The sequence below is a fragment of the Drosophila virilis genome, chromosome X (assembly GCF_030788295.1).
Source record: "Drosophila virilis strain 15010-1051.87 chromosome X, Dvir_AGI_RSII-ME, whole genome shotgun sequence".
Classification (NCBI taxonomy): Eukaryota; Metazoa; Arthropoda; class Insecta; order Diptera; family Drosophilidae; genus Drosophila; species Drosophila virilis.
In genome coordinates this window covers 10,829,624-10,851,792 of record NC_091543.1, presented here as the reverse complement: position 1 = coordinate 10,851,792, position 22,169 = coordinate 10,829,624, and the positions used below count along the sequence as shown (strand labels likewise).

The following is a 22,169-nucleotide window of genomic DNA, read 5'->3' as shown; positions in this document are numbered from 1 at the left end:
CATTCATATGCATTTAATTTTCTATACAATTTTTATTGTTTTTGACTAAGCATTATGCAATTTGAATTAATTAATTCTATAATAGGCTTACTTTTAGTTGTGGTTCTTTTATATTTGTTATATTTTGTTTAATTCATATTATTTATTTTGTTTTATTATTATTTGCAAGTCCGATATAAAATCAAAAAAAAAAAAAAAAAAACGTAACGTAAAATTTGAAAATTTTGGATTTCAACAACATGCAAAAATGGCGCCAAGCTATTTTCTCAATCAAAATTAGTTGGTGATGGATCTGCTCCTGGCATGGCATGGGCAAATCCTCGCTACCACTCTCTCTCTCTCTCTCTCTCTCTCTCTCTCTCTCTCTCTCTCTCTCTCTCGATCTCCATTTGTCTCTTTCACTTGATGCCTTGCTTATCGGCTGTTTGTGCAGTGGAGCGCGCAATCGATGGCGTCCCTCTCGGCGAGAATCTCCGTTCTAACAGAATCTTCGTGTATTTAACGACTCCTTCAAGGACTCTGGATTTGTTTTTATATATTTTTGCAATACACGATCGAGTCGTTTGATAACAAAGAAATTAATTAAATTATCATGTAATAATATCAAAATTTCAAAAAGAAAACTTAAACATTTGCACACATTTAGGTCGATCCCTATATATATATATATATGTGTCTATATATATATATATAGATGTAGATATACAAAGGTCGATAATTTTGCTGTTGCTTGTGGTTGTCTGTTTGTTCTTGTTGTTGTTGTTATTGTTTTATGCGATTTGCGTTTGACAATAGTCTTACATTTAAATTATGTATTTATGTTGTGTTTTATATATATATATATATATATATATAAATGTATATATATATATATATATTTATATTTTTGCTTGTTTGATTTTGTTTTAACTTTTGTTAAATTTATTATTATGTGGTGTTGTTGTTGTTTTTGCTTGAATTGATTACGTTTGAGTACAAAATTATTACAGCAGCAGTTGGAAAATTTCTGATGCTGTTTCTTTTTTTTTGTTTTGTTTTCCTTTAGTTATATTAATTTGTTGTTGTTTATTTTCGGGTGCTGCTACACGCATGCTTTTGTATTATATATATATAAATCGATATATATATATATATATTTATTATTGTTATATTATTTGTAATTGTTGCTGTTATAGTTGTTTGTGTCCGGCTCTGTTTGTTGTTACTTTTGTTGCAGTGTTTGTTTTAAAATTTGCATTAAAATTATAATAGTTTATATTACTATATGGTTGTTGTTGTTGTTGTTCTTGTTGTTGCAGTGTTTGTTGTTGCTGTTTATGTTGCTGTTGTTGTTGTAGGTGTTGCTGTTGTTGTTGCCTATGCTATAGCGAACCAGCCGGAAAACTTGTTGAACTATTGCTATGCGCTAAACTAATCATGGAACCAGACAAACTGCCCTCCTCATCCGGATAGGTCTCGCGTGATACCTCAGTTAATGATAAAGTGCTGAAATACCCGATATTTAAATACATGTAAACATATAGTGTGTATATTTAGTTTCATACCTGAAACCTAAGGCTATTGATTCATTATCAAAAGCTTCCAATTCTTTAGCATGCTTCTCGTGTTTCATGCGCAAGCGCTCGGCACGCTCCAAATTGAACTGTTGCAATTCGGCATCCATCTTAAATGAGCATTATTAAATTAATTTCAAATTGATTGCATAAGCTACAAATACAAACAGCTACCTTATTCTCCAATAGGCCACGCCGCACGCTGACCCGATTCTCGAGCTCGCGTCGCTCGCGATCCCGCTGCTCCTGCGCCTGCTTCTTGTTCTTGTTCTGATAGGCTGTGAGCATATCCAGTTCGTATTCCAATTGCTCATTGGTACGTTGGCACTCGATCACTTGACTCTCGTCTAGTTTATAACTTTGACTTTGGAACATGTCGGCAATGCTTTGTTCATACTGTGCAAAGGCAAAGGAACATCAGTTTGGGCATGAGTAATGTGTGGCATTATGGTTATATTGCGCATCATTACCTGTTCACCCAGCAGCGTCAGCTTGCGATGCTTCTCCTCCTTAAGCTGCTTGATAACCTCCTTTTGTTGCTCTTTGGGTGTCGTTTGCAGCACTTGCGCCTTGTAGCGTTTATATTGTTTTGTTTGCGTTTTGCATGTCTCGCGAAACTGTTTGCGTATCTGCAGCTCCTTTTGCTGTATGGGAACGGGAACATTGTATTCAAATCAATTGTTGTTGTTGTTGCGTCTTAAAATGATTTGGCGTGTTTACCTTAAGGCTCTTGGGCTGTTGTCTTAACTCGAGCGCATGCTTGCGCAGCAGCTCCTTTTTAATGCGATCCATGTAGTCTTTTTGATTGTGCAACTCCGTGTCGTGCTGCTTGTTTATCTATCGAATGTATATATACCATGGATATAGTCAATGTTTGAGCTGATCATACTCGCATACTCACTTGCTCCTCGCGCAACTGATGCACGCTCTTCTGCTGGCGGTACTCCAGCTCCTGTGTCTTTTCGTGGTGTTTCAACAGCATGCCATGGGCCTGTTCCAGCTGCTGTTGCTTCTTGCTGAGCTCCTGCGTACCATTAAAATGATATTGTTATAATAATTCGTATATAAAGGGTTTGTTTTTTTGTCATATTTACATCGCGCAACAGCTGATCCTCCAGTTCGTGCAGCAATATCATGCGTCTTCGCTTGAATTTGCGCATCTCGAGCTCAATGTATTGCTTTTGGGCTTGCAGCATGCGTTGCTCCTCCTGGGCCTCGTGCTGCTTTAGATTATCCTTTTGCGATTGCAAGGTTAAATCACGCTGACGCTTTGGCGTTGACTCATCCATGGAGAGTTCGCGTTTCCAGCGCTCCTTGTTCGCTTTGTATTCCTTTTTGCGATTCAAATCGAACACCTTACGATCGCCTTCCTGCTTCAGTGTAATCTCTTTATAAAGTTTCTTCTCGGCCGCTGTCGTCTGCTTCGCGCGTCGTTCCGAATCCTGCTGATGCTTGGCCTGCAATATGTCCAAAGGATAAGATCAGTTAGATTAATTAAGTTTATTTAAATAGGCCAGCTTACCTCGAGGCGTTCCAGTTCTCTGGTAAAGTTATGCAATAGATTATCGTACTCCTTGTCCAGCGCCGACTTGTGCGTCTCCATTTCCACTTTGCATTTCTCCTCGAGCTTTAGCAGCGTCGCCTGATGCTCCCGTCGCATGCGCTTGTATCCGGACATTTGTTCGTGCATCTCCTCCTGCATTTTCGAAAATTAACAGCCAGCCACAAATATTGTACATATTTAAACATAAGCTAGTTAATCGACTATCTGTCTGTGTGCGTGTGCATGAGGCGCTTTAGCAACAATAACTATAACTACAACTTACAATAATACAACTAAGCTCCCATTCGTTCCTAACCTCGAACTTGGAACATTTTATGCAAGGCAAAATCATAGCAACTTGCAACTTGCAACAGCTGACGCGTAAAAGCTCAATCAAAGACAACAACAAAAAAAAAAGTGAAGCAAGCACTATTAACAATAAACACAATTAACTTAAACAATTGAAAATCGCAGCGTCATTAAATCAAAGAAAAAATGCCGGCGGCCAGCTGTCAAACTTGTCAAAATGTCAAGAGTGCGAGAGAATGTGAGTGGGGGAGGGGGGAGTGAAATTGAGCTAAGTGGAGAGTGGAGAGTGGCGAAAAGCAAGGTAAAAAAGAAGAAGAACAACAACAACAATGCAAGCAGCATAGAACAAAATTTGAGCGAAGGCCGAGTGCATGTATGTATGTATGTATGTGCGTTTGTGTTGGTGCGCGATCGCTGCTAAAGTGCTAAGTGTGTGTGCGTATGTGTGTGAGTGAGTGTATGTGTTATTGTTTTTGATGCACTCAATTTGCAAATAAGTCTTTGTTTGTTTGACATTAGGTTTCTTAAACATTTATTGCTCTATTTATTGTCATGGACTTGGCCCACGCACACACAAGCGCACATACATTAATAAATACATATGCATGTATGTATGTATATGCACATATGCATGGAAGTGTACACTCTTTTCAGTTTGAAGTTTGATTTAGTCATTGATTAGGATATCACACAGGGACAATGATTTAGATTTTGGCATTGTTTCGGACTGCTACTATTTTTAGCCATGTGGAAGAAGCTGTCATCGTGGCCAGCGAAGTCATCAGCATCCGGCTCGTTGCCGCAGCAGAAGCAGGAGCAGGAGCAGAAGTTATAGCGCGCCTATTTGTTATGCGGGAGAGTAGAAATAGAAACAAACAACAACAAAGTTTGCATGTAGTAGTAGAGTAGAGCAAAAGTTAGCACGAAACGTTTTGGAGAGCGAGAGAGCGAGCGAGAGAGCGGCGAGCAAAAGCAACGGGAAATGACAGCTGTGACTGGGACTATGAATCGGTTGGTAGGAGCTGCTGGCAGGACGCAAGCACACACACACACGCACACATACACACACATATATAGAAAAGCACACGATGACAGCAATGAGAGGTAAGAGAGAGAGAGAGAGATTTTGAGAGAGCCAATCGATAATGTTTGCGTTATCGATAAATGTTAATGACAAGCAGGCCCTACTATTTGCACTACAACTAAAGTGTTCTCTACACACACACTCACACACACACGCGCGCACACTCATCATAATGAGCTTTGTTGATTGTTGTACATATGTATGGGTTTTCAGGCTTAACTATGGCACACACCTGCATATGCTCCTTTTGCTGTTTGGTCACAATGCTCGTCGTCCGTATGGTGGCAAAATTATTGGGTCCATGATCGTTGACGGCATTGGAGATGGCCTGCTGCGAGGATGACGATGTGGCCGCATAGACAGCCGCCTGGGCGGCCGGCGTTGATAGATAACGTGGCTGTATTCCAGTCAAGCGATGATCACCGCCCGCCGGTGAGCCGCCCGTGCTGCTACCGCCGCCGCCCATGCCACCAGCAGCACCAGCATTGCCGTGCCCCAAGCCGGCACCCAGATGGGGCATCACCGATAGCGGCGGCGCTGGTGCTGGCACCACCGATGCCGAATTCGTCGGCGTCACATTGTTGTTCATGGTGTGCATTATGTTTGGCAGCGGCGGCAGATTGCGATGGCGCGACGAATTGCGAGAGACGGCGCCACAGGCAGAGCCGCCCGATTGCTGTTGCTGCTGCTGCTGCTGCTGTTGGGCATTCGACCAGTTGCTCAGATGCTGCTTCTGCAGCTCCTGCTGATGGTGCATGGCAGCGGCAACGGCTGCAGCGGCCACCTGCTGCTGATGATGCGCCCCGATATGGTGATGATTCTGCGCTGCAGCCGGTATCGAATTCGACGAGGAGCTCTACAAGATTAACATATACAAAAAGCATTAAATCTTGACCAAACAATGATGCTATCGATTGCTATCCCACCTGACTACTGGCCGCCGATACACCCACCGAGTGTATGGAGTGTTCGGAAGTAATACTATTGCTCTTGCTGCTGTCGCCGCCGGCATGATCGTCCTGCTGGTCGTCCGTGTCACCGACGGCGCTCTCCGTTTCGCACGTGTCCACCATGAGTATCTTCTTCATTTTGCGATAGTTAAGGTTGTCCAGCTCACGCACCGCCGACTTGGTGCGCGCGATCAGCTCCAGCAGCACCGTCTCGGAGCGCGGACGCGTCACGTAGCTGTGCTGCAGCAGCTTGGCCGATGAGGGTCGCTCCGCGGGCATCTTTTTCAGGCAGAGGTCCACAAAATTGCAGAACGTATCGGACCAGTCGTTCTTCTGCAAAATTAATCGTATATCGATACGTTTATTGTTTATCGATAAATCAAGCAATGATGAATGAGCTGAGTTTGAATCGTTTACAAATTAATCGCTGATCGATAAGTAAAGCAATGATCGATAAATTCATTTGTTTGTCAATATTTAACAATAGTTAAGAACGTTCTGCAAAATCAGATGGAGGCATTAATCGTATATCGATACATTTATTGTTTATCGATAAATCAAGTAATGATCAATGAGTTGCATTTAAATGGCTAATCGATAAGTTCACTTGTTTCGCAATAATTAAAATTGATCGGTTAATCGATAATTACCGGCAACGTGGGCGACTCGTTCTGTGCAATGTGATACAGTGCGGACATGGCATTCATATTGAAGTATGGGGGCTTGCGCTCGGCCAGCTCGATGCACGTAATGCCCAGGGACCAGACATCCACCTTGCCGTCGTACTGGCCCTCGTCCATCGCCAGAATGACCTCCGGTGCCATCCAATAGGGCGTGCCCACAAAGCTATTGGCCGGACACTTGATGGCGGCACTGCCAAAATCGGCCAGCTTCACCACGCCCATGTCCGTGAGCAGAATGTTGCCCGCCTTGATGTCGCGATGGATGCGTCCCAGCGAATGCAAATAGCTCAGGCCGCTGAGCACGCCCAGGCAAATGGCAGCGATCTCGTCCTCGTGCAACGGCTTCTTGTGTACCTCAATGATGTCTGAGGCGGAGCCGACGCAATATTCCATAACCAGCCAGGCAGTGGATTCGCGCAGGTAGCAGCCCTTGTATTCAATGGTATTCGGATTATTCAATTGACGTAAGAAGCTGCAAATAATCGGATTAAATTACGGAACATGTATACGTATTTATCTAGAGGTAAGTGTGATAAATACCGTATCTCCTTGAGTATATCCTGCCATTTCTCTTGGCTCTGCTTGCCCGTATATGACATCTTCTTGATCGCCACAATCTCCTTGTTGAGATTGCAGCGAGCATAATAGACGGCACCGAAGGAGCCATGGCCAATTTCGCGCAAATCCTCAAAGATCTTCTCCGGATCATGCTTGTTGAATAGATCGGCTATTTCCGGATCTTTGAGACTACCAGGACGTGCCGATGGCATCTCAGTTATTCATGTTATGCTCCCAACCAGCACTCACTCGCTCGCTCTCTCTCTCTCTCTCTCTCTCTATCTTCTTCCTTCCTTCCTTCGTTCTCTCTCTCTCACACACACAACACAACACACGCTCGCTCTCACGCGGCAGTAGAGCTGTCAACTTGTTTGTGTTTCCTTTTGGTCTGTTGTTCTGGCTCGATATCGCTTCTTCCTCAATGGACAGACAAGAATCTCCTTCTGCTGCGCTCTGCAAACGAAAGTGTTATTGAAAATTACATATGTATGTGTGTGAGAGCACTAAACTATGCCTGTGTACGTGCGTGCGTGTATGCGTGTGTTGTGTGTATGTGATAAAAAGGAGAATTTCATGTTTTTGTTGTCGCATTCAAATCGATCAAGTGATTCACACTACTCGTTCACACACACACACACACACACATGAATACGCTCATATCTCATTCAGTATTCCGACCGACCGACCAGAAGCCGCTTATCAAAAATATATGCGAAATATGTATTGTTCTTTTTTTGTTACGTTCTTTTGGCACTATGTCTCCAAAGCCCTCATTCGACCACTTACTGAGAGTAGCAAGTAACGGTGCATCATCATCCAGTTACGGACAATTTGAATGCTAAAGAGAGTCATCGCACGATATTACGCTCTCAACTAAATCTGACATTCTTATTGATGCGTAGCTTTAAAATTTAGGTTCTAAAGTAGGCGGAGGGTGTAAGAGGGTAAAAGGGAGTGAAAGAGAGAGAGAGAGAGAGAGAGAGAGAGAGAGGGAGAGAGTAGCACACGTGCATGTGTGCTACATATATGCATGTGGCTCTGGGTAATTCATAATGGGCATGTAGCGGTACTTATTTAATGCCCAGCTGCCGCATGCAGACGAAAAAAGGGTTGCAGCACTTGGCAGTCTTTTCTTTTTTTTTTTTTTTGTTGTTTCTTATCTGTGTTGTTGCAGCGAAAATCGTGCGTTTTGAATGAACTTTTTGCTAAGCATTTTGCCAGCGTGCTAATTGCTAAAACTATTTATTTGATTTGTTTGGCTCTTTTTTTTTTTTTTTTTGTTTAAAAGCGAAACGGCAACACGCCTATTTTTCAAACACACACACAAACACACACACATACACAGGCAGCCATGTCTCGTTCTCACACACAGCATAAACTGACACACACGCACGTATATAAATAAGCGTATGCATCTGTGTTTGTGTGTGTCTGTGCGTGCGTGTGTGTGCGATGTCGGTTGTTTTGCATTCGCCCTGTCTTTTTGTCTCTTTACTCTTCATGCTGTGCGCCTTTGGAGCTTAGCAGCAGCGTTTAAATTAGCTGTTGTGTGTGTTGCTGCTGTTTAATTTAGTTTAATGGCTGTTTTTTTATTTTTTATTATTTATCTTATTGTGCCTGCCTGTTAAATTTGGTTAATTAATTTGATTTAAGTTTTGTTTATTTGCTGCGATCTTAATTTTTTTGTTTTATTTTTTTTATTTATTTATTTTTTTTTTTTTTGGGTGCGGACAAACGCATACAAAAAGCAAATCGCACGACGCTGCGACGTCGTCATCGACGTCGCTGCTTTTGTTGTTGCCGCTTGTCAGCGGACATAGCCTGCAATTTTGGTTAACCGTAAGAAAGAGATTTGTATTTTCTTTTTTATTGGAAAAGTTAACGTAGGGACACCATTTAAGTTGTTGGACAATTTTTAACGATGTATAAATTGTTTTGCTTGCACATTGTACACACACACACACACACATGCACACACACAGACGCTGGCACGCATACACACACCCACACACACCGACAGCAGCTACATAGACAACTATGGTGCGTTCTCTTTCTCGCTGCGGCTCACTCACACTCACACCCGCACAAAAATCAAACGCACACACACATACACACATATAGACGTTCGCCATCCAACACCAATTGCATGTAAAAAAAATATGATAAAACTATGGAAAATGATGTTTTCCTTACATTTGTGCCGCTTACTTTTGCAATTCAAACACTTTTTGCTAATTTAACAACACGGCTGCGGCATTTTTCCTCTGCATGCGTCGTTTTTCTTTCACGTCAGTTCGGCCTCTGACTGCTGCCGTTTCTGCTGCTGCGGTTTGCCTGCCTGCCTGCCTGCTGGTATTGTTTGCTTTGCTATGTTTCGCCTTGCACTGCACACGCGTTGCGTTTTACATATTTACACTTGCAACATTTTCGTTTAAAGCATGTGCCGTTATATATATTCAATTACATTTGCTTTGCTTTTAACATTTAGTTTTTGTCAATTTTCCTTCATCAATTAATTTGTATGAGTTACGTATATATGTATATGTATATATGTATTTTGTAAGTGTTGGGCAATTTCGTTTTTGCAGATTTTCGATTTTGCAACAAGTTGGCAGCCCACAATACCAGAAAATACTAGGAGAAATAAAAATACCATTAAATTAAGTAGCAAACTATCTGGCAACAACATATGTTACATTTTCACAGCTGTTTTGATAAACCGTTGGCTTTAATTGATTTGAATTTTTGCGTTTTCTTGTGCAATTGAAGTGATCATAACAACTGTTGAGAATATCCTTAAATTTCAACTGCACAAACGAATACATTTTTTTTTTTTTTCAAAAACATATTTTTCACTTACGTGTTTAGTTTTGTAGCATTAATTTGGATTCTTGATCTGCTAGATCGTTCTGGACTTTACGCCGAAATTGCCCCAGGTAGTGTATATCAGAGAGTTGTGGAAAAAAATATATATTTTTTTTATGAATAACGCTGCGAAAGCAAACCAATAAAAATAGCAACAATACAAAGAACAACAACGTTAATAACGTATGGGGGGAGAATATGCCTCACTCACTCACACACACACACACACACACACACGCACGCACGCAGCCGAGAGAATGTCAAAACTGAGCGCTACAGAAGTGATGGCGATATGGAGAGCAGAAGAAGAAGATAGGCACGTAGCGTACAACAAAAGCGTCGTCGTCGCCGTCGCTGTCGCTGTCGCTGTTGGCGCAAGGTAGATTGTGGCCCCCAATCATTTTTTTAGTATTTAAAGAACAGTCGGGCAAGCAAGTCAAAAGCCGCTGCGCGAGCGACAGCCATAGCGAGAATAAGGCAAACGTTTTTAAAGTAAATACGGGCAATATATTTAAAAATATATACATATGTGTATGCATACGTAATCTGTATATACATAAATATATATATATATATGTGTGTTAAGCTTATGAATCAATTCAATTGTCGAAAATTCACATAAAATCAGCAAACAAATTGCATTTGTCATCAGACATCGGAGTTTGTTTTGTGCTCTTGATTCTTTCTTCCTTTACTTTTCTTCTTTTTTTTTATTTGTGAGCCAATTGTTGCTGCGTCTCTATGCGTGGGTGTGTGTGTGTGTTAGCTGTTTGTTGCTACGCACGAAGAAATGCTAAAAATGATAAAAGCGAATGTGCGTGAAATAACAACAATTAATAAGCAGCAGCCATGTAAACAAGCGCATATGCTTGTGTGTGTGTGTGTGTATATATGTATTCAAAAACAATAAATGTGTGTGTGTGTGGCGCTGTCTGCCCTAAATAAATTAATATGCGTACAAATGAACATTTTGATGCGCATGCAGATACACATTCTACACATGTACATATGTGTATGTGTATGTATGTATGTGTGTGTGGTTTTGCCTTAGCGCGGCAAAGCGAACGCGCGCGCGCATCACTCTGCGCCGCCCTGCGCGCGCGCTTTGGTCAATGCTACGATCGCTGGCCCAAATTCAGTAGCTGTAAATGCCCCCACACTAGAGCCCATGAAAGCTGTCCCCGGGGGTAATTTGCCTGCTGCTGCTTCTGCTGCTATTTTCAATTTATGACTTCCATTGTTCTGTGCACATTTGACAGCAATCAAAATGTACAACCCTGCCTGTTGAGCTTGTTTTTGTTGTTGTTGTTGTTGTTGCATTGCTGGAGCTTCCCAGCTGTCAATATATTGCATGCACACACACATACACACACACGCACACATTTGCATACATACATACCGATAGTTATTTATTTGCCTATCGATCATGTGGCCTAAAGATGAGCTAAAGATAGTTTATTGAACCTGTTTGCCGATATGCGATATACGATGTTTGCGTGTGTTTCGCATTCTGTTGGAACGCGCTGCATTTGTGTGCGTGCATGCGTGTATATGTGTGTATATATGTATGTGTTAATTGTATGGCATATTAGTTGCAACAATTCGTTTGACCATAAATGGCAGCAGTCAGTCAATAAACCCACGTCCCACACAGCAAAAAAAATATGTGTATGAATTTTAAGTTTGTATTTCGTTTTGTTTTTGTTTTTTTTTGGGATCGTTTCTGTTGTTGCAAACTAAACGCCATAAGTGGCATTCATTATATACTGGAAGTGTGCGCGCATTCCTATATTTGTTCAAATATCGATATACATGCCCATTTGTTCAATATTTGTGAGTACACTGCGCGAAAAAATGCGCAAATAGAATGCTAAATGTGCTTAAAATGTACATTAAAGAAATATAAATTCATATTCTTGAATATATAGAAAATATTGAACTTTTTTAATTCGATTTTATTTCTTTAAACTTACTTTTAAATGCTGGTATAGTAAAAAGTTATTGAACTCTTTTCGTTAAGTGTACACAAATAGCATGTGTATAAATAATATTTCGATAATTTCTCTCATTTGCTCCAAATTACAAATTAATGCGTTTTTAAAGGCAGCTCGATACAGATCGGACTTTATGTACCGAAGCTATACAAGCATACATTTCCCTTTGATCCCTTTGCTATTAACTAAACTATTTTTTTTTTATTAGTTACTTGCAACCCGTTTGTATTTTTTTTCAGTGCAGTCGATCAGTGGCACAGTTTGTTCAAGTTTTCTGTTTTGCTTCTAGCAAGGTGCCTGGTTCAAAGCACCTTGGCGCCAGTTTGCTTCAAAGTAGACGACACACACACGCCCACGCCCACACACACGCCCACACACACACACACGCACACCCCCAATGACAGCCACCTGTCTAGCTAATGCGGAACTCTCGCATTTTCAATGCCATTTTGGCTCTTACCACAGTTTTCCACACTTTTCGCACTTTCACCGTAAATCATGGCCAATTACGAGTATTAGCAAAGGGTGTGGAAATCGAACTATCAATAATGCCGCAAAGTCCCGCATTAAAAACTGCACACACACACACAGTGAGAGACAGTGCGTCATCAGTGTTGTGTCTGGTACCGGTCCCTCTCACCGCCCCGCCCCGTCCCTGGCCAGCTGGGCACCAAAATGTCTCACAATGACCTCACAGTGTGCGTCATCATTAATGAAACAGTTGCACGGCAAGCACATTAAATCGAAATACAAAAAAGTCGAAAAATTGAAAAATTTCAGAAGAATTTTAATGCATAGGAGACAGCTTGAATGGAATTTCGCAATGCCTAGATACGGGCGATAGTTTGTACACTGAGAGAAAAGAAACCAAACTTGTTTTAAGTATGCGACAGATTTTGATAGAATTAAGCATTTCGCCATTAAACAACAATAACCAGCTTGTTTTGAGTCTGTTTAAAAAAGCTTAGCCTATTTTTGTTGTTGCAATTTATGAAAAAAATATATAGATCTAGATAAATAGATGATATCAAAGCAAGAATTTGCACTGAACGATTTCCAGTTTCGTATGAGTTTTGATTATTTCTGAAAGAAAGTTCACAGAAGTTCCGACTCGATGCTTGTTTTGTGTCCATATTTACTTGATTGTTTCTTCGAGTGTAGCTTCTCATGCTTCAACAGGTGATGCGAGACATTATCTCCGACCTGAATCTACAGCCTGTCTAGATAACACACACTCACACACACACACACACACACGCAAGCACACACTCACACACGCACACACAATCAAGAAGAAGTATGTATAAATTTATATTTATATTTAACTAATATTCTTCTCTCTTGCAGATCTCATAGAATTGGCTTGGCAGTGAAGGATATCTGAGATACCCAAACCTTAATTTACACACCCATCCACACACACACACACACACATACACACATACACACATAGACACACACAATAAAGGAGCTAAAGCAGTTACTAAAATGCCCGTCTTTCACACAAAAACCATCGAGAGCATATTAGATCCTGTTGCCCAGCAGGTAAGCGTCTGTCAAATGTACTTTAGTTAGTCAAGGTTTAATTTTAAGAAATGCCTAAAATACTGTAACATCTTCTTTATATACATATATATACGATAACACTCAACTATATATATATATAGCTATAACAAGCGTGCAAATTGGCGCCCAAGAAGGTAAATTCAGAAGAATTCGAATACGTGTATTGAAATTAGATTTAGCGGCATATTACAGTGATTGCTCGCTAATTGAAACACAATTCAAATTTGTGCACTCCCAAGAAAAAGTGAAATCTCAATTGTAATGGCCAGAGATGAACTCTAGAAACACTTTGAAAATTCCAAGAGAATAATCAAAAAGAATGTAGTTCCCTTTTATTTGGACATTGTAATGTTCGAGCGATCACTGTATTCATATATTTAACATACTAGAATTTGGTAGTTCATAGTTAATTCTAGACATTTCAATTGATTTATTGAATATAATGTGATGTGCACATTATTCGGTTTATACTCTAAAGTGCTTGATTTTGATTTGTTCTTTCCTTCATTATTGTGGTATTGTTAATCTTAGCAAAATATTTGTATGACTGACAGTAGACGCTAGAGCCTTGTTGATTTTGACCTATATTCAATATGGTTACACTGGTAAATTGCATTTTTTTTGACAATCTGGCAGCGCCAAATAACTGCATAGGCGCATTAAGTTGGCTGCGCTCGGCTTTAAACTCAATCGAGGCGCGAACTGCGACTGTTCAATCATGATATCTAGATAAAAGCTATATATTTTATATAACGAAAGTCAGCGCAGCTGTGTAACATGTGTAGAGTATTATACCATATAAATATCTATAGCAATATCTAAGAAGCAGACTTTGAGATGCGTTCATGTTTCTTGCCTGCTGCTGCTTGCTCTTCTTCCGCTTGATTTTCTCATTTGTAGGGTCTAAAAATAAACGAGGTGGAAAATAATAATAATAATAGAAGAAGATATCACAACAACCTGAGCCTGACGACACACAAAAAATGTTAATTTAATAAAAGAGCAAGCCAAAAAAAAATTTGTTAGCAACAAAACAAAAATAATAAAATAAACAAGACGCCAGCGAGCTCAAGAGAGATTCGTGTGAATCCAAAAATAGCTGCATCCAAAAAAAAAAGGAAAAAAAAAGGGGAAAAAAAAAAGAAATTAAAAATAAAAACATTTACGAGCCAAAAGCCAAAGGAAATCATGAAATCATTGCGTCAAAGAGAAGCTAAAGAAAATTCTCTTTGTGGCAACATGTGGAAGCCGTTTCGAGCTGATGAAACGTAACAACCGACTACAGCTGGGCCAGGGGGGGCTGGGCTGTCAGAGGGACGGGGGAAGGGTTAGCAGAGGCAAGGTGTACGCGTAGGTGTATTTAGGTGCTGATGCGGCTAACTGAAGATTATAGTTGAGCCAAAAATTGTGCCAAAAAGCAAACTCAAACTGTGACTCATCGCCCATGTTAGGGGCTGGCGGGGGTAGCGGGGGTAGCGTGTGAAGGGGATGGGGTTGGATCATGATAGGGGCCGGAGGCGGATGAATGGCGGGCGAAATGCAAACAAAACAATCTTAAAACCGACACGCCGACAATTGAATACTCTTGCATAGGCAACAAAATGTTTTCCTACAAATCGATTACAATCGATTATCGATTGTTCCAATAGAAGTCTTTATACATTGTCGATTGTTCCAATAGAAGCCATTATATGGATAATTGGCAAAGATTAGCCACAGATAAACTCCTTTTAGATCTATATAGATATAAGCATGATAAATAGTAGAAGTAGATGGGAGTTGGAATATATAGCCAGAACTTAATTGTCTATCGTTCAGATCTATGGCCCGATCCTGGCCAGATTCATATTTATATTGAAGCAACTTCACTATATTAAAAGCCAAGTTTCATGGCATTGCATTAAGGAGATTGATTGACTGAGATTGATAAGTGGCTTCGATGTCGAATCGGCTGATTGAACAGGAATATATATATTTATATATATTCAGAGATGCGTTAAATATTGTGTGACAAAATTCATATACCCTCGACAAGGGTATATTGATCATTCAGCACATCAATCAACACATTGAAACACACACACACACACAGGCACACACACACATGCAGACTGCGCTACACTTAAATAATGAGATGGTTTGTTTAAATTTAGATGCCCGCCGCCAAATTGGTCAGCAAATGTCCCAACTGAAGCCACAGATGGTGGAAACGCTAGGCCAGCTAGTCCAGTGGGAAGGGCGGAGAGGGGGGGGGGGTTGGTTTATCAAATTAATTACATAATTAATTAACGAAGAAAATGGCAAAAACAAATGCCCGCAGCTAAATTAAACAAGTGCGTTGACCATGTGTTGCCAGGGAATTGGGATTGGAGCCGCATTTGAAATGCCCTAACTCAGGTGGAACTAAAAAAATAACATATATAATTATATATATATAAGCCTGTCAATAGTAGAGATCATTTAGGCTATATCAGAAGCATTGCGCAGATTGATTTGATTGATTCACAAATATACAACGAGAAACTGAGGTTGTTTGCGGCACGCCGACAACTTTATACACTTCTAGACAATTTATCTATATAATATAGCAGAGCGAATACATTCTGAAAGGGCATACAAACATTGCCATAATCTCTTATAAAGTGTAACAATTCGAGCTATAAAGTATTTCGAATGGAAATGCGCTATTTGAATGGGTTTCATATGTATTAGAAATGTGTTTTCGATTAATCCGTCTGGAAAATATATATATAGATACATTTTTATAAATTTATTATTATCTCTAAAGCAACAGCTGCTGGTTTATTAGGTTGCTTTACATGACTCTCAAACTGTAAACGGCCTGTCGTGACTGTCAAACTGTGACTTGGCTGGAAAATAAGATTACTACAAAGTGCATAGACTCGTTTGCACTTTGTGAACAGCGCTTAATTATATAAAAAGTATTATTTGATAGATAAGAATAATAACTATTTTATGGAAAGGCACAAGAACGATCTACATTTCAGTTACCAGAGTAGCTTTTATCAATGACACTTGTCTCGGAATCAGCTGAGACTCATTTGGTGTGGGCGGAAGAGAAGGGGACGGGGGGGCTAGAGGTGTCTCTAGCTTAACGTACAACAAACAGTTCATGTCTAAAAATAGCCAGCCAATAGTAATAGTAAAATGAAACCGGCAAAAACAAGTTCTCCGCCGATCTGCGATCGCCGATTTCCGATTTTCGATGGGATGTCAAGTCCAAGTCCGAGTCCCACGCTTTATTTGGCGGTCTCTCTGTCTGGTTTGTGTGCCTCTTTATGGACTTGTGTGTGTGTGTCAAGCACAGTAAAAAAGAGACACAAAATGAGAAAAGAGAGAGAGAGAGAGAGAGAGAGAGAGGACGCGAGTGCGATTACAGCTATGTTTTTGCCCATGACGTAATGGCACTTGCTGCAAACGTCATTTAAAAATGTGATTTGTGGGCGAGCAATACACGAAATAAGTGTTGTAAAGTAGTGAAAATTAGTTAAATTACATAATGAGTACAAGACGTGAAGATACCCTGCATAAAAAGGCCTTAAGTTAATGAAAATTGTAGTGGAAGTTTGCCAAACAGAAATATAAATATATACATAGTTCGATTCGTTTTATTTGTATCTCGAGTTTAAGTCGTAAAAAGTTTTGATTTCTCGTAATTCATTAAATACAATTATGAACACTTAAAGCTTTCTATAAACAACAGCTTTAAGATAAGCACACAAAGCTTTAAACTTAGCTGTAGCTTAAAGCTCATCGAGCAATGCTTATAATTATAATTATAAATTGGAATTAGAAAGCTTTGAGTTTGACTAAAAGCTGTCTACACAGACAGAGCTTTAAGACAAACGCTCAAAGCTTTAAGTTGTATTCGTGCTTTAAGCTCAGTGGATCGCTAGTAATTTGATTTAATTTCGAGCTTTTAAGGTATTTCAGTTAACGATGTGTAATTGAAACCAACTTTTGTGCAATATCATTTAGGTATCTCGCTTGGTTATATTACACGAGGAGGCCGAGGATGGCAATGCCATGCCCGATCTCAGCCGGCCGGTGCAGGTGGTCTCGGCGGCGGTGGCGAATCTGGTGAAGGTTGGCCGGGAGACGATCAACAGCTCCGACGACAAGATATTGAGGCAGGATATGCCGTCGGCATTGCATCGCGTGGAGACTGCCTCGCAGTTGCTCGAGGAGGCTTCGGATATGTTGCGCGCGGATCCCTATTCGGGGCCGGCGCGCAAGAAGCTGATTGAGGGAAGCCGCGGCATACTGCAGGGCACCTCCTCGCTGTTGCTTTGCTTCGATGAGAGCGAGGTGCGCAAGATAATACAGGAGTGCAAGCGTGTCCTTGACTATCTGGCCGTTGCTGAGGTGATTGGCACCATGGAGGATCTGGTCAAGTTCTTTAAGGATCTGTCGCCCTGCCTTGGCAAGGTGTCGCGCGAGGTCGGCGCCCGCGAGAAGGAGCTAACCCATCAGGTGCACAGCGAGATACTGGTGCGCTGCCTCGAACAGGTCAAGACCCTCGCGCCCATACTCATCTGCAGCATGAAGGTCTACATACACATTGTCGAGCAGCAGGGCAAGGGCGCCGAGGAGGCTGCCGAGAATCGAAACTATCTGGCGGCACGCATGAGCGATGAACTGCAGGAGATCATACGCGTCCTGCAGCTGACCACCTACGATGAGGACACCAGCGAGCTGGACAATTTGACCGTGCTAAAGAAGCTGAGCAATGCGATTAGCAACAAAATGGAGCTGGCCAACGAATGGCTATCGAATCCGTATGCGCTGCGCGGCGGCGTCGGCGAGAAGGCGCTGCGTCAGGTCATCGATAATGCCAACGAAATCTCGGAACGTTGCCTGCCCCAGGACTCCTATCCCATACGCAAGCTGGCCGATGAGATTAGCGTCATGGCCAATAATCTGTGCGAGCTGCGGCACGAGGGCAAAGGCAACTCCCCACAGGCCATTGGCCTGGCCAATGGCATACGTGCACGTCTCGGCGAGCTGCAGGGTCTGGTGCGTCAGGCTGTGCTCGGCGTGGACAAGGCGGGCGTACAGCAGACCGCCCACACGATTCAGGGCCGCCTGGAGCAGGCGGTCAAATGGCTGCAGAATCCGGAACTCAATGATGGCGGTCTCGGCGAGCGGGCCATCAATCTGATTGTCGAGGAGGGTCGCAAGGTCGCCGAAGGCTGTCCGGGCCATCAGAAGGCCGAGATCATGCAGCTCTGCGACGAGGTTGAGCGTCTCAAGCGCCAAGCGGCGGGCACCGGCCCAGCTGCCAAGCAGGCGGCCAAACAGCTCACCCAAAAGCTCTACGAGCTGAAGGCGGCCATACAGAACGCTTTGGTCAATCGCATTGTGCAGGACTTTATGGACGTTAGCACGCCCCTCAAACAGTTTACCGAGGCGGTCATGCTGCCGGAGGGCACACCCGGACGCGAACAGAACTTCAATCAGAAGTCCAACAATCTGCAGGCGTTCAGTGATCGCGCCTCGAAGACGTCGCGCATGGTCGCCGCTGGCGGCGCCTGCGGCAACAAGAAAATCGCCGAAATACTGCTCTCCTCTGCCGCACAGGTGGACTCGCTGACGCCGCAGCTCATCAATGCCGGACGCATTCGTATGAATTATCCGGCCAGCAAGGCGGCCGATGAGCATCTGCAGAATCTGAAGCAACAGTATGCGGACACCGTGCTACGAATGCGCACGTTGTGCGACCAGGCAACCGATCCGGCCGATTTCATTAAGACCTCCGAGGAGCATATGCAGGTGTATGCCAAGCTCTGCGAGGACGCCATCCATGCGCGCCAGCCGCAAAAGATGGTCGATAATACCTCAAATATAGCGCGTCTCATTAATCGTGTGCTGCTGGTGGCCAAACAGGAGGCGGACAATTCAGAGGATCCGATCTTTACGGAGCGTCTAAATGCTGCCGCCAACAATCTGGAACGCTCCCTGCCCGCCATGGTCGGCGATGCCAAGCTGGTGGCCACCAACATAGCCGATCCCGCTGCGGCTGCTGCCTGGAAGAAATCATTCCAGCGACTGCTCGGCGATGTGCGCGAGGTGCGCGATGCCATTGCACCGCCGCAGCCGCCGCCATTGCCCACATCGCTGCCGCCGCCCATACCGGAGCTCAGTGCTCTGCATCTCTCCAATCAGAATGGTGAGTTCAATGCATTCCAATTAGCCAGCCAATACTAAACTATCTCTCTCTCTGTCTGTCTCTGTCTGTCTCTCTCTTTTATAGCGGAGCGTGCGCCACCGCGTCCACCACTGCCGCGCGAGGGCCTGGCGCCCGTGCGTCCACCGCCTCCGGAGACGGATGATGAGGATGAGGGCGTTTTCCGCACCATGCCGCACGCCAATCAGCCCATACTGGTAAGTGCTCCATATGCTAGCCGTAACAGTCGCTAATCAATGCGAATCCATTGACAGATTGCGGCACGCGGCCTGCACCAGGAGGTGCGCCAGTGGTCATCCAAGGACAACGAGATCATTGCGGCCGCCAAGCGCATGGCCATACTGATGGCACGTCTCAGCGAGCTGGTGCTATCCGATTCGCGCGGCAGCAAGCGTGAGCTGATTGCGACGGCCAAAAAGATCGCCGAGGCATCCGAGGATGTGACACGGCTGGCCAAGGAGCTGGCGCGTCAGTGCACAGATCGACGCATCCGCACCAATCTGTTGCAGGTGTGCGAACGCATACCGACAATTGGCACGCAGCTCAAGATCTTGTCCACCGTGAAGGCGACCATGCTGGGCGCCCAGGGCTCCGATGAGGATCGCGAGGCAACCGAAATGCTGGTGGGCAATGCCCAGAATCTAATGCAGAGTGTGAGTAGCCGGCCTGCAAGGCTGCAACTATAAAATGGCCAGACCTGATTGACAGACTGTTGATTAACGTAGCGGCCATCTATCTATGCCCATGCGATGCAATTCCACGCCCAGTCGTGATTTTGGATAATTCCAGGCACATGTAGATTCAATTGTTGGCAAACGATTGTCGTTAACATATTTATTGCCCACCTAAAAGGCCTTTTCAAAGATCTTTAAGAAAATGCATTTGAGATGCATTTCACGCCTTTCAACGAATCCACCGCTTCGAGTGGAAAATGGTCTTGCGGCCAAAAGTGCAGGTTTCGTGCAAAGCTTCACACGTAAAAACGTGCTGAAAGCATGAAAAATGCTGGTTCGGAAAATTCGCAGAAAATTCTAGTATCATAAAGTTTTTCAAATTTCTCTGAATGAAAAACGCATGAAAAAGTTTGTATGGGTTTAAATTAAATTTGATTTTCCGTTGCGTGACAAACTTATTTTAAAAGTTATTTCCGTTTCGTTTAAATTGACACGAATCAAACTTGACACAGGCAAAGCCAAAAAAATAGCCGATTAAACAAAAAGTATCTAATCTAATCCAATTGAAATTCTCTTCCAACCAGGTCAAAGAAACGGTGCGCGCTGCGGAGGGAGCCAGCATCAAGATCCGCTCCGATCAGACCAGCAATCGACTGCAATGGGTGCGCCGCCAGCCCTGGTATCAGTACTAGATGTCCAAAAACACACACACACACACACACGTGTGGCAAGAAACGCGGCCAAAAGCTATCCAATGTTCGTGCCTTGTGTAACATAAAAACCTAAACTAATCTTAAAACATTTGATGCTACTTTAATATTAATACCTGCAATACCTGTTATGCCCGTTATCTACTTCTCCTAACTCTTCCAAACACACACATTTATTTATTATGTGCTCTGCTTGAGAAAAAAAAAATCAAACGAAAAGAAAAGAAAAACCAAAATATCGCAGAAAATGTTCGATTTTTTTTTGAAATTTTTAGAATTTCTGTTTGTATTTTTATTTTTTTTTTTTTATTTTAACTATTATCTGTTTTTTCTTCTTTTTTTTTAAATATATATTTATAGAGCTAATGTTTAAGGCGTGCAATAAATAAATGTACATACATATACACACACACACACACATACACAACATACACTCGCACACACAAACAGCTGCAATGTATATAAAGCAAATTGAAAATCTTGAACAAAACGTGAAAAGGAAAAATTTGAAAGAAATTCGAATAATAACAAAAGCCTGCATTTAAATAGCTCCATAATTCGAAAAAGAAATTTGTTAATTGATCTTTGACTAACTTGAAAAATGAGCGACTATACGGGAATATATATACATATATAAATATATATATATATATATTTATCTGAATGAGTGGCCAATTCACATTGTACTTGCATAGTTTTAACTAGAAGTAGTTGCCCTTAACAAACTAAGCCCAAATTGATCAACGCGTTATGTGTCATGTTCAACAAAAATAACTGAAATAAAACTAAATATCGAGTGTTATAAATTCTATGCAGATCTTAAGGGTAATACGCTATATACCAAATCATATTATTCGAATCTGAACTTTTGTGTGTAGCTTAAAGTTGGTTTAAAGAATGTCAAAGAGAGAGAGAGAGAGAGAGAAAACGGTTAAATAAGAATGAAATGCAAAAAGAAACTGAAAGAGAGAGAGAGAAGATATATATATATATAGAAAGAGTGAGAGAGAGAAAGCTCCTATTGTACTGGAATTTATGGATTAATTAAGCAATAAGTTAAACAGACAAGAATTATGTAGTCGAGAGTGCCCGACTGGGAGATACCCTAATCTCAGTGCCAAGCTGCCCCACAATCTAGCTATACATTCATATGTGGCTAAGCCTCTTCTGATTTTCCCAGAATGTTATTTATTCCCGTGTCTTAATTCCGATCTTGATGGCATTTTCAAAGCTTAAACATTAACAATTATTAGAAAAATATTTCTTTCAACTAGAGAAAGAGTCCCCAGTATTAATGCGATGTATGTGTAAAAGTAAGCTGGTTGCAGGGTATCTTTAAATTCGGGCAGCTTCCGCTTGAGCACTTAAGTTTAGATTCGGCTGTTGCTTAGCCAAATAATTTTGGCTAAAGCACACACACAGAAAACATACTCATGTGTATGTGTGTGTGTGTGTGTGTGCGTGCATTTGTC

General features: G+C 42.1%; 2 protein-coding genes across 6 annotated transcripts; one reads left to right on the top strand and one right to left on the bottom strand.

The window, feature by feature from the left end:
* Positions 1 to 1,352: 1,352 nt before the first annotated feature.
* Positions 1,353 to 9,221, bottom strand: Tao (Serine/threonine-protein kinase Tao). Of its 4 annotated transcripts, none has more exons than XM_002057174.4 (13): positions 8,874 to 9,210; positions 6,663 to 7,133; positions 6,090 to 6,594; positions 5,416 to 5,772; positions 4,722 to 5,345; positions 3,076 to 3,249; positions 2,648 to 3,010; positions 2,455 to 2,577; positions 2,274 to 2,390; positions 2,024 to 2,197; positions 1,728 to 1,949; positions 1,545 to 1,663; positions 1,353 to 1,485 (listed from the first exon to the last, which is right to left on the bottom strand). In XM_002057174.4, the coding sequence occupies exons 2-13, from the start codon at positions 6,890 to 6,892 to the stop codon at positions 1,362 to 1,364; spliced, it is 3,132 nt and encodes a 1,043-aa protein (XP_002057210.2). In that variant the 5' UTR covers positions 6,893 to 7,133; positions 8,874 to 9,210; the 3' UTR covers positions 1,353 to 1,361. The 4 variants fall into 4 exon arrangements, with proteins under 4 accessions (XP_002057210.2, XP_032296247.1, XP_032296248.1 ...); XM_032440356.2 differs by having other exon boundaries at positions 8,889 to 9,210; XM_032440357.2 differs by lacking the exons at positions 4,722 to 5,345; positions 5,416 to 5,772; positions 6,090 to 6,594; positions 6,663 to 7,133; positions 8,874 to 9,210 and adding an exon at positions 3,380 to 3,612.
* Positions 9,222 to 9,892: 671 nt separating this feature from the next.
* Vinc (vinculin) lies at positions 9,893 to 21,698 on the top strand. 2 transcript variants are annotated; one of them, XM_015169971.3, is made up of 7 exons: positions 9,893 to 10,037; positions 12,887 to 13,084; positions 13,207 to 13,239; positions 17,105 to 19,295; positions 19,380 to 19,510; positions 19,568 to 19,966; positions 20,572 to 21,698. In XM_015169971.3, the coding sequence occupies exons 4-7, from the start codon at positions 17,153 to 17,155 to the stop codon at positions 20,677 to 20,679; spliced, it is 2,781 nt and encodes a 926-aa protein (XP_015025457.1). In that variant the 5' UTR covers positions 9,893 to 10,037; positions 12,887 to 13,084; positions 13,207 to 13,239; positions 17,105 to 17,152; the 3' UTR covers positions 20,680 to 21,698. The 2 variants fall into 2 exon arrangements, with proteins under 2 accessions (XP_015025457.1, XP_002057209.1); XM_002057173.4 differs by lacking the exon at positions 13,207 to 13,239.
* The last annotated feature ends 471 nt before the right edge of the window (positions 21,699 to 22,169 follow it).

What these genes read in the sequence shown, in the direction of transcription:
- Vinc (XM_002057173.4), top strand. Translation starts at nt 13,028, where the DNA reads ATGCCCGTCTTTCACACAAAAACCATCGAGAGCATATTAGATCCTGTT. An exon ending in GCATCTCTCCAATCAGAATG is followed by an intron (nt 19,296 to 19,379) that starts GTGAGTTCAATG and finishes TCTCTTTTATAG; the next exon opens with CGGAGCGTGCGCCACCGCGT. An exon ending in ACGCCAATCAGCCCATACTG is followed by an intron (nt 19,511 to 19,567) that starts GTAAGTGCTCCA and finishes ATCCATTGACAG; the next exon opens with ATTGCGGCACGCGGCCTGCA.
- Tao (XM_002057174.4), bottom strand. Translation starts at nt 6,892, where the DNA reads ATGCCATCGGCACGTCCTGGTAGTCTCAAAGATCCGGAAATAGCCGAT. An exon ending in AACAGCCCAAGAGCCTTAAG is followed by an intron (nt 2,198 to 2,273) that starts GTAAACACGCCA and finishes GTTCCCATACAG; the next exon opens with CAAAAGGAGCTGCAGATACG. An exon ending in TGACGCTGCTGGGTGAACAG is followed by an intron (nt 1,950 to 2,023) that starts GTAATGATGCGC and finishes GCCTTTGCACAG; the next exon opens with TATGAACAAAGCATTGCCGA.